This window comes from Malurus melanocephalus, unplaced genomic scaffold, assembly GCF_030028575.1.
Source record: "Malurus melanocephalus ecotype Western Australia unplaced genomic scaffold, MMel_1.1 scaffold_884, whole genome shotgun sequence".
In the NCBI taxonomy this organism is placed as follows: Eukaryota; Metazoa; Chordata; class Aves; order Passeriformes; family Maluridae; genus Malurus; species Malurus melanocephalus.
Window position 1 is genome coordinate 1 of NW_026624116.1, and position 12344 is coordinate 12344.

At 38.6% G+C, this 12344-nt stretch overlaps 1 protein-coding gene across 3 annotated transcripts in view; it reads right to left on the minus strand.

Moving 5' to 3' along the window:
* Positions 1 to 172: 172 nt before the first annotated feature.
* The window catches only part of ACSL3 (acyl-CoA synthetase long chain family member 3), a 63258-nt gene continuing 51086 nt past the window's right edge, over positions 173 to 12344 (minus strand). For 2 of the 3 annotated variants that reach the window (XM_057385873.1, XM_057385872.1), the window contains 5 exons: positions 11530 to 11604; positions 10707 to 10898; positions 9791 to 9905; positions 5068 to 5225; positions 173 to 4177 (listed from right to left, as the gene is read on the minus strand). In XM_057385873.1, the coding sequence (XP_057241856.1) occupies positions 4014 to 4177; positions 5068 to 5225; positions 9791 to 9905; positions 10707 to 10898; positions 11530 to 11604 (704 nt within the window). In that variant the 3' untranslated portion in view covers positions 173 to 4013. Of the gene's footprint in view, positions 4178 to 5067; positions 5226 to 5423; positions 5617 to 9790; positions 9906 to 10706; positions 10899 to 11529; positions 11605 to 12344 lie in introns of those variants that run through there. The other variant, XR_008966596.1, reaches the window with a different exon arrangement.

Here is a 12344-nt window from a genome sequence, read left to right on the forward strand (position 1 = left end):
TGACCAGGCAGGATTAACATCCCTGCAGTGAAAATCCAGGCCAACCTGGTAATTCCTGCTCCTGCATTCAGTCCCAAATGGTCACACATAATTGAAATACATGACAATAACAAACACATTTCTATATTATCAACTATGTACCACTGAAAAAACAGGACATATAGGACCCAATTTGTGAAATTAATTTTATTTTTGAAACATGATACCCAATTACAAATAAATAATTCATACAATATAACTCAATTAGGATATACAATGTTCAGGCAGTTCATAGTAACAACCAAGATCACATTGAAAATGAGTTTACATTAAATAACTCATTACAACAATATACAGCTGGTCATTCAATTAACATTTCAGCCTGGTCCAAGGTGTAGGCAAGTTGAAAATTGTTCCTCTTACCAGTAAAGAAACAGATGTACACGATTTTATACCGAGTCCAAAGTAGTTAATACACCACAGTAATCAAAATTAAAAATGCTGCAWTGCATCACCTAAATGTAGTTTTAGTACAGAATAAAAARTCTGTGAGTTTTAGCAGGACAAAGGTWATTGCAAAGGAGTTTCATGTCCTATAGCAATTTCTGCACAAACTTATGATTTTACAGGATTGTTCTTAACGTTTCGATTCCATCCCCTTCTCTGCATCCTGTCTGCAAAGCAGAGGGATGCAGGTACCTGTTATGTTCTTAGCTCCAGTCACACACTGCTTTTCACTTCCATTTCAGCAGAATCTCTCACTGCTCAGCCACAGCTCCCCACTGAGGTGTGCTCCTGCCCCTGAGACCTGCAGCAGCAGCAGTGAAATTGCACTRTCTTTTCTGACCTATAACTTTTGAATTTCCTACCTACCCCAGAAACACCATGCTCTGCAAAGACATCTAGACTGAATAATAGCCTAAAGTTCTGAAAATTTTGTTAAAGAATTGTGGAACTTAAAAAAGATATTCACAGCATCCCTGGAATTTCTTGGTCATTTTTATAATGAAATACATAGATTTTCATGACAGAGTAAATAATTACAATTTCCAATGATTGAGAGACCTGGTAAGTTTGTATTTACAAAAGTTTTGTTAAAAATCCCCCTGTTTTGGGGGCCCTTCAGGTGAGGTATATGCCCCTTGCTCTTGGTTTGAACCAGATTGTTTAAAGTTACAACTCTTTCCATGACAAAATTCCCCACGTGACAGAGACCACTCCTCCCAAACGTGCACTTCCCAGTTCCTGTACAGCTTTGGGACACGAGCAGTGCATTCCACTCCAGCAGGTGCTTTTGTTCTTGTTACACTGGGCATGGGAAGACAAAAAAAAAAAAAAATAAAAAAGAAAAACCAAGAGGGAAATTCCCAGCTGGCAAGCAGTGCATCTCTGCAGGTTGGAGCAAATCCCTCTAAAGCTGTCCTTGKGCACTGCCCAGAACCCACAGGACAGGTGGCCTCGATGGGACATGGAAGTACCCAGAACCCAGCACTGGTGGAGTCTTTTGTTAAAAATCAAAAGAAAAAAAATGCCATACTCATGATAAAGGTTTTTAAAGTCTTTCTATCTCCAGCCCTGAGACTAAACWCAATGAACTGCTTTGTTTGCACGTTCTGTAGAAGAAATAAATGTCCACAATGATGCTGATGCCTAATGAAGGAGAAACTATATATAWCACATCCATTTTAAACATAAACAAACCTGAACTGTAAAATCAAATGCACAGTTAGACTGCAACCCCATCTTGTGACTGCATTAGACAAAAAAAAAAAAAGAAAACTACTATTTCCAAACAATTTTAAAAGTTTCATTTGTGCAATTTCTCCAAAGGGGATTTAAATCCCTAGCAGAATAAAATACTAACTCCAGATTTGCTTAACCAAAAGCAGATTTATTTTCTTAAATCTGCTGCACAATGCACCAAGTGACACACATAGTACTTCAGTAATTTATTAATTTTCACTAAAAATCACAAAAATATTTGAACAATGTACAATCTGTGCTGAGTTGTATTTAAGAACCTGATGATGGAGCACAGGTACAAATTTAAATGTTAGTAATRTCTAATACATGGTATGAGACTTCCCTACAGCCTTGACAATTTTTCCACATTTGGATTCTTCAGTCATTTTTCAACATTTGCCTTATCACCATTTGCCAGAAGGTTTCATTTATGATCCAGATATTTAAAGGCAGTAATCTCAAAAATACGGTTCAGATTTCTTTTTGTTGCTTCTATTTCCAYTTGATTATTTACACCAAAATTTACCAAATGTTAACAGTTTTTCACAGACAGYAGAGCAGGGGAAATCCATGATTAGCACAAACCACCTCATTGTTTCATTAAAACTGAARTACAGGGAACCTGCTTGATTACCTTCAACTCCTATGAATCTGCTTTCTATAATCAATGGAAATSATTAATTTAAAAAAATCTCAGAGGTTTATAAATGAAATTTGCCTATCAAATACCTCCCAAAACCTCATGTCACAAAGACAAACAGCACGGACTCCCTCTCTCAAACTAAGCCTCTGTCCTTCAGCATTGCTCTGTGCTACCMCAGCAGGGGACTAAGTGAGCACCAGGACCTTGAGTTTTAGTACTACAGGTAAATGATACACGAGAGTAATCTCCAAAATTAAAGCCATTTTAATATTTGCTCCATCACAAAGTTGACTGATGTATGCCTTTTCACATTCTCATGTAACCCTGAATATTCTTTCCAGAARTATTTTGAAAATAAAATTCACATCTGAAACAAATCTGAACACTCACTGAAGAAGAAAAGAACCCCCATATTCTTTCAAACAATATCCATGAATCTCTAGTGAAACAGAAACTGAGACACCTTCCCCAAGTAAGAATTGGGTGTAACAAACCAAGCCACATAAATAACTCTGGCTGACAAACACTTCAAATATCTGTTTTTAAAGCAAAAAGTGCTACACAGAAGAACAGAGAGTCAAAGGGAGATTTTTAATGGCACAAAGGGCAGCTAGGCACTGTGTGAGCTGAGAACATAACTGTCATTATGACTTTAAAAATCCCCCCMAGGAAGATTTGGGTTGCAGCTAGGGCAGAGCAGGGGTCTCACCAAACCTTCACGAACAATGAAAGAGCAAACCCAGTGTAATGTCCAAACCTAATGAGAAAAGAGAAAGGTTGCTACTGTCCCTCTGCTAAAAGGACACTGCCAAGCCTGTAAAGTGTTAGGTGAAATTAATGATCAGAGTTCATATTAGCACTACACAATTCGACTCTGGATGAAATGGTCACGAGCTATTTAAAAAAGGAGTTTCTGTATCTGAGAGATTATTCTTAGGTTTAACTTCTGCTGTGTTAATAGCATCTTCTGCATTAAAGGAGCTTTAACTAACACCTGCAAGAGTACCTGCCTTGAGGCAGAGCTGTGCCATGACCATCCTTCCATTTTCAGATAAAAATAAAAGTTACCATTAGGCACATRTTGAAGGTGTATCACACAAGCTGGAATGTCAAACATTTTCTCCCTCAGATTTACACAGAAAAATAGCACAGCAGCAAATAACCTGGTCCTCTGTTCAACAAKTATCTTGTTACAAGCATTTTCAATGTACATAATGTCACAAAATCAATACCTTCTTATCTTTAAATAATTAGGTAAAAAAGGCCCCCAGTATAACCATTTCTTATATAGCCAAGTTCTCTCTATATACATCCAAATTTTAAAGATACAAATAAAACATTGTACAGGATTTATAAATGTTTAAAAACTTGAGGCTTCAGAATCATGGTTTCCCAAAAAGACCCGGGAAAATCCACAGACTGACAAGGTAGCAGAGAAAACTGGAAAAAAGGAGACAGACACAAGTTTGCTGCCATAACATTTTACTAAACTCGCCAGTCATCATGGTGATGTCATTAGAAAGAACAGTTTAAGCTGGAAATGAGGAATGGTGGTTTTGTGTGTTGATCTCAAGTGTTGAGTTGAGACAGGCAATTCAAGTATTTCCTATTTGATCCAAGCTCATCGTAGCAAAGTGGTGAAGGAGGATTATTTTACATTTTTTCCATACATTCGATCAATGTCCGTTTGATAAAACGCCGTGAGCTCTTTGCGTTTTAGTTTGAACGCGTCTGTCACCAGACCAGTCTCTGGGGTCCAAGGATCAGGGCTCAAACGGATTTTTACTGGGATTTCAAATTTCTCCAGATTAGCTGTAAAAAGAAATATTTTCAATACAAAGCCTAAATGTAAACTAAAATTAAGAACAAAAAGAGAAACCATACTCTGAACACAGAAAAGCATGAAGAACAAACAAAATATCACCGTGCCACTGCTTCATTCTGCACCAGAACAGCCTGACAGATTGGGGGAAAAAGGTACTGAGGGGAAGTATCATCCACACTGACAGAATCACAACCACCCCACTGTTCACTGCCTCTCCCTGACCAGAGCTCAGCAGAGTCAGCCTGAACTGGCAGATGGAAGGCTTGGGACAAAGAATTTCTTCACACAAACAGGCTGAGCTGCACAACTCGCCATGAGATATTATACACACTGATTTGGAATATCTGAGGAATTTTCAAGTGTGGCTAGAAGAGTTAATGTAAGGAAAGTCTTCTGAAAATTACTAACTACAAGGTGCTGCTTTGGTTTTCAAAATCCTTCAGATGCAGAGAAATGCCCCTGTCACCGTGGGTTTGTTTCAACTGCACTGGAATGGAGCATGAGGGACTGTCAGATACCTAACACATATGATTATGGATCCATAGATGGCCCACATTGTTTWTTGACCAGCAGGAGGACAACAAGATACTATAGAACATTTTAAAGAACACCAGACACATACAGAGAACTGTACTTGTAAAGTTGGTCCTGTTTTTATATTCTTCCCCCAGTTATTTGCCACAGTAAGAGAAGCTCCATGAAACAGAAGGACTGACCCAACTCATGTTTTATTGTTGGGGTTTTCATGTATGAAAATTTCACTTCCTATAGGTTCTGTGAAATATACACAGTCAAGGAAATATTTTTAAGGCCTATGATTATCTGTGTCACAGACACTGGAGCCCACAAGGTTGATACCATCTATCCAGCCACTCACCTGCCATGGCAGCCTCAGCTAGCACCTTCAGTACCTCTTTTTCCATCTCAGGACTGTTACAGATCTCTTCCCACGTTCCTTTAAATCCTTTTTTCCGGGCTAGTTCTGCGAGCTCCTTTTGATTTGGCACAACAAATCCAATGACATAAGAATGGAAACTGAGAAGCACAATGCACTTTAGTATGAATTTTGCAAAGTAAACAACTCTTCAAAAACAACATTTCAAGTTAGGAGGTTTACACCTCATACAGAGATATTGCTCRTAACAACTGGCTTTTGTTCACCTGATCATCTTCCTGAAATAGTACACGTTACCTTTTCCTGCTTAAAAATAAGTAGAAAGAGAAGCAACTTACCTTACAGTAACTGAATTGCTTCAAGGTGTGCTGTCCATATGCATATTCCACTGTGTCTCATGCCCAAAGCTTTGGGAAGCAGCACCCATACGATGTCACTGCGCCCTGCCTCTGCTCATGTTTTGCAGCCCGGAATGGAGATTGGTGTGCGGCTTCCCTACCTCAGTTTCCTCTCAACTGCAGAATCCAGTTACTGTAGAGGAGTAGAGGACTGCAGTGAAGAGGGGTTGGAGAGCAGGTTGTGGAATGAGCATATGCACAACACATCTCAAAGGATGCCTGCTTCTGTAAGGGAAGTGACTTCTCTTTCTCTTTCAAGTGATTGTCCATACGCCCACTCTGCTGTTGGCAAACTTTGTCTGCTCCTGACATGCCCAGAACACAGGAAGCTGTGATCTCAAAGTCTTTGAGCCCTAAAGCACAATTCCCTCTGAAACAAGTGTTCAAGGTTTTTCAGACAGTGTGAGTTGAGGCAAAATGCGCACAGAACCTCATGCAGCAGCTTGACATATTCTAACAAAGCAGATCAGAGCCAGAGTTGAAAGTGATCTCAGAAGAGCTCCTGATCAATTCACCTGCCTTGAAGCAGGGTCAGACACATCTAACAGATGTTTGTCTAAAGCTTTCTTAAACATCAGCAAGCACCAATGCCAATGCTTCAGCATGGATCTGCAGCATGGATAAGCTGCCCCTGATGGCAATTCCTGACTCTTCCTTTTTGCAGGTTACATCAGAATAGTCAGAGCTCTCTCTTTCCCACAGAAGCTATTGATTCATTCACRGACTGTCACCATTTTTTCCCTAGTCGCCTTTCTAGTCTTGCTTCCTTTCTAAGGTTTATTTTGAAATTAAAACAGTGCCCTTTCCTCTTAAATCATGCCTTCACAGGCCTCCGCCCAGACATTGCCATTTTCCTCCTGGACTCTTTCCATGAGGTTCACTTTTTCAGAAGTGCTCCATGTGGAACTCAGACCCTYTAATGCTTGATAGAGCAAAGAGATCACTGTGCATTTTACAGGCAATACATCTGATTATGCCCTTTACCTTCTTAGAACACCATGGCACTTGTTGACTCATGTCAGCCCCTGCAGAACTGTGGTTCTCACCCTTAACTTTTGCAGTTTATTTACTATAAGTATAACTTACAAGTCCTCTCTTTAAACTTACTGCTGTTTTCAAGCAAATCTCCATCTAATTAAGCTCGATCTTAATTCTTATCCAATCCTCCACTGTGGCTTTGGTTCCTTCCCACCTTAGTCACTACAAATTTATTAAATCTTTTCAACTCTCACCAGACAGGTCATTAATACAAAACACAGAAACTTAGCCTTGGCATGCAGATTACTGTAGCTATATCCTTTAAAGGCTTCAAGATAATTTTAAGATACAATCTCTAAATATGCTTTTGGTTATTGTACATTGTAGTATTCTCCTCTGTTACTAGTGTGAATYACAATGGACATCTGGCAGGAGTTGAGAAGATAAACGCAGACTTCCCTGGCAGCATCATCACAAACTTTGCCTGCTGGCTGACTTGACACCATTCTCATTTTTCTTTTCCTGAGAATGTATTACAGTTTGATTTCAGATTAGCCTCAGTATCACTGYTGCTTCCATCTCACCTTCTGCCTTTGCTTCTGTCCTGTTTTCCCCCATGCACACTCATGCACTCTCTATTGAACCCTTGTAATTTCCTCTAGGGTCTGCTCCCTACAATATATGCATTGCTTGTGAAGGCATCCAGAATGTGGACTGTGGCACTTCCATTCCTGGTTCCTGTAGTCTTTTGTCATGCTCAAGATCACATCCAGTATCACCAGCATCTCCAGGATAAACAGCATATAAAGTAATCAGCTGGCTGGGAAGCATTAAACTTTCTGTTCATCTAAAATTCAGCCCTTTGAGGAGAAGAGTACTTGTTCTGGACAAACAGGCTCATCCAACTGCTTTTTTCTTGGAAAGAACACCTTGGAGCTCACAGTTCCTGGAACGTCAGCTTTTCATTCTGTGCATTCACAAAGTTAAATCTTCACTTGTTGCAGTTTAAATGCTAAAGCACTGCTTTGTCTCGAGAGGCATCCTGAAGGTGCATCTTTCCTCTAGAGCAGTTCCTTCCCCCGTGCTGCTCCTTATGCAGATCTTTTGTATTTGGTAGCTTTGTCAGGCTTTGAAGTGAATACAACAGCATGAAGTGGAAATTTTCACACTTTGGTCCTCAGGACCTCCTTAGTCATCTCTTCCACGCTGAAAGATTTTGCCAAAATGTCTGTCTTACACTAGGCAGCCTCATTCCCTGGCTGTGCCTATGATTCTATTCATGTAAGRCTCTCAGACTGATGGTCAGAAATATATTTAGTGGCACTACATACAGATATCACTGTTTCCATTCTGTCAAGTCTGGTCCTTATCTCCTTGAGATTACTGCCGAAAACTCCCTCAGGTTTTTCCATGTTTGCTCATTCCTCAGGTAACTGAGCCACTCATTTTCCTGAGGTGATGCTTGAAACCCACTTAATGTGCCCTGGGTGGATGAAGTGTTGATAAAGCAGTAAAAGTCTCCCCTGACAGAGCTCTAATCATGATTCCTTTCAGTGAATGTTTCATTCCTTATCTCACTTATTTTGTCTGAAGTCAATACAGCTTTTCAAGTAGCAATGTCATGYAAACAATTCTGATTCCCTACTACCATGTTCAGAGGAGCTTTGCACCCTAAAATCTAAGGTCATATAACATATTAAACCCATTTGTAAAAGTCTGCCCTCCTTGTCCTTTCGCACATGGGAGACAGAACAGCTACAAATGAAGGACTCCTCCTGCATACGAGATCACCCAGGCAAAGGAGAGACAGGATCTAAGAAAGGTCACAGGCACAGTTAAAAAACCTCTCTGAGCTCAGACTGCTGAGGTGAGCACATACCCACAATGAAATGTGCATATGGACAATCATTCAGGGACTTTATTCCATGGCTACTTAGGCCACATGAYACACATTAACAGCATTGAGAAAAAATGGAGCAGCAACAGAAAAACCCATCTGGAATGCCTTGTTTGTCCTTGATCTGGGCTCYTGTTTGTAAATTGCCTTTAAAAATTGCTCATAGGGTTTTCTATGTTTAAGTAATAGATGTGACATGGCCTATCAGAGTCAAGTGTCTGTTTGGCAAGTGCATTTTAGYTTCCAATATTATGTTGATCTGGCAAAATTAACACAAAAATTTGGCAGCACAAGTCCAATAGTGAACTGCAATCCTGGAAAAGATGAAACCACATGTAGAAAGCGCTTTCTCCACAGATTACAGAGGGAACTTGGAACAGTCACAACTTCAGGCTGTCAAAGTCAGCAAACATGAGACTCACTCCATGAGTCCAAACCATAAATAAAGCTTAACAGAATGGAAATTTTCCAAGCAGTGGCATGCCCAATGCATGCCAGCCTATTGATCTAAAACTGTTGGAAGTGAAATTACAGAAAGACTATCATTAATTAAGACAAACTCCCTAAAATGACAGAGAACCAGGTGAACAAACCAAAAGTTAATTTTTTAATTTATTACCACTGAGMAATTCTCTGGTATGCTTGTCCTGGCTTCTATCAAAGTGAAGTGGGGCTTTTTTGGCCATACTGGAAATCAGAATATTTCTGGTCATTCAAAAGCTCCAAAATAACTTTACAAACATCAATGTCAAATATCAACAGGAAACCAAAGAACACCTGAAGTATATTTGTGTCAGATGTAAGATATTTTAGAAATAGAAACTTAAGAMATGTTTAAGCCCTTATCACCTGATTTTTTAGTACACGTAGAAAGCAAATAGAAACTACATTTAAATGCCATTTATTGGGTGTTTGCACAGTATTTGGAGGGTGTTTTCTCTCAAGCTTCAAGGTGGCACACTKCAGGGGTTAAAGGAAAGGAACTAATTCACAAGCCAGCTACTGGGCTGCTGGTGGTTTTATCCATCACCTTCCTCTGAAGCACCAGAGTACTTCCTCTGAAGGACAGATCCCAACTAAACACAGCAAGGAACAAGATGTCCCAGGGCTTGTAAAGGTAACAATCTCCAGTGCTTGAGTGATGTCTGTAATTAATGCAATAGAGCTCAGCTGCTTCTCAGACTGGGGAAGGGGGAATGAAAGACTCATTACTGGTATTTTCCAACAAATGATGACAACAAATGAGAAAGAAAAAATAAAACCACAGATTTCAGATCTTTTAGTTTTGACAGAGTTATTCCATTGTATTTTAAGTAAAATCCATTTTTCAACTGATTAAAAATATTCTACACATTGAGGGGCACAAAATTTTCCTTGTGGCTTCAAGAAGACAAAGAACAGAGCAATAACAAAGAGTATCAGCTGCTCTTACCTGCTTGCATACGCACAAATATTATCTACCAGTGGGAGATTCTTCAGAGCTGCTTCTACTTTGCCAAGAGAGACATATTCTCCTGCCTGCAGTTTTACAAGATCCTTTTTGCGATCTGTCAAGGAAGAAAGGAATTAAAAGTGTTAATTATAGAACAGAAAACTTTTAGATATTGATTTTAGATTTTTCTGAAATGCACATTWATAGCAAAACTGACTCGAGTTTGGTGAATGTACCAGAAAMCTTTAATGTCAGCTTTCCAGACTYTGCATTTTATCAGTCTGTCTCCCAMRAAAATGAGGGATGTTACAATTCCATGCATTTTTTGCCTTCAGAACAGCATTTCCTATATGACAGCACCATCATGTGCACAAAAGACAAGTAGGATCATGTAAAAGTCCCTGTTAKCCAACAGCACACATTTTGTGCTGTCTGGTCCAGACCCACAAGGCAGGATATGCACCATTTGCTGTAATTTTGTTATTTATTTCAGACTAAATCCATATTTTAGGAGCAGCTATCCACCTTTCACTTGAAAAAGAACAATAGGAACCAAAAATTAAGCCCAAATTACTTGAGGTTATTGTACATAACCTTATAAAATTATACAATAAAAGGCAGCTTATCTACTCAATTAGCTAATGCTTAACTCTCTAATTACTACCCAGCCTCAATAACTTCAGGAGCCAATGTTAAGATTGCTTCAAAATKATTTAAAAATCAACTCCTAAAACACACAAACAAGTTTACATTAACACATCAGAACATCCCTGGGATASATGGGAAGGCTTTAGACTGCATGACAAGATATGGATGTTTTTTTTTTTTTAATTACTGTATTTCAAACCCCTGGAAAATGTGTGTATTTATATGAATATCTACACATATACATGTTTACCTGAATTTATTAACTCACCAATAATTTTTAGACACCCATCATGATGAAACTCTCCAATGTCTCCAGTATGGAGCCACCTCTGCCCGTTCTCATCAACAGTGAAATCTTTTCTGGTTCGTGCTTCATTTTTGTAGTAGCCCACAGTCACATTCTGCCCTCCAATAAGGATCTCACCTCTAGGATATGGTTTATCAGTGTTATAATATCCACCTAAAAGAATGGGGGTTTTTATTAAGTTGACAAGAATAAAAACATATTCCAAAGCAAAAATCTGTGCCATGCTTCTGGCAGTAGTAAGTAATGTGCTTTATCAGTTTCACACTGGCTTAAATAATAAAAAATACCTTTGCCTCATATTTTAGGAAAGAAAAAAATCCATAAGGTTTTACATTAGCCCAAAACACTCTAAAGTATTACRTATTTCTACTCCCCAATACATAAAAGCCTACAGTGAAAGCCAAATGCATTCCCAAATTTATTATATGTATTTTACAAAGTATCCATCCAGATTCCCTTCTACATGATGGTTTTTAATGACTTTAAGAATAACATTATGAAGATTAATTTAGAATAGTTTCTTAATGGAAACTGAAGGAATCATGCATACTACCTAGTCAAAATGCCACTTGTATTGACAACTTTGGTCTGGATATTTTCCTGTTGAGAAAACACTGAGGAATTTATTTTACCTTTCTTCTCCCCAAGAACAAACTTTTATAGGCAAAAGTAGCATTTAAAATCTAAATAGCCAAGAAATCATCTAATTACTGCTACTGGGCAAGCCTAAAAGAAAAATACAATTCTTATACAGTACAATTKAATCATATGCAGAAATTCTCACCTTCTTCCCAGTTCAGTAACTTAATTTCACAACAGACCAAGGGTGCTCCCACTCTTCCTGTAGTGTAGTCCCAAACTAGGATTTAAAAAAGAGCATTTTCAGAAAAACAAAAACCAAAACTGATTAGAAAAAAAAGCTTTGCTGTCCTGCACCTTCAGTGAAAATTAACTGCTACTTATTCTTGAACTTTAATTCATAGAACCAAAATCCAATAAACCAAATGGATTTTTCAAGGTTAATGAAGATAAAATTCTTATCTTGTTAAGAAAGTAAGTGGCTGAATTTACAGATACYAGAAGGCAACTGAAACCATTAGGATCTACTATATAAATTAAAATCTGGCGCAGGCAGACTGATCTTCCTAACATCTCAATATACACAAAAAAAAAGAAAAACTTAATTTTGTTCAAGTGAGAAGTTTAACGATGCCAAGATCCCATTCACACTGGAATGGGCTGCTCAATCACAAATGAGAACATGCATTTTATATGYAGGTCACCAGCTTCAGCACAATGCATTAAATGAGCACTCCCCCTGCCTTATACATTTATGGCAACATGTAATTCCAGGCTTTTGGTGGCACCACCAAAGGCACAGCTGGTGAGAGCCAAGCCCCYAGCATGGATCTCAGGGCCAGGGGGATGTGGTAGCACTGATACATATGGTCTATATCAATGTGACAAGGTGCTTATGAGGCCTATTAATTTAAAACTTTCTATAACCTTTTTATACGTTATCAATATAAGAATGTAATAACTTTTTACATATTATTAAAATACAATGTAATCACTTTCAATATATTATCAATGATAGCC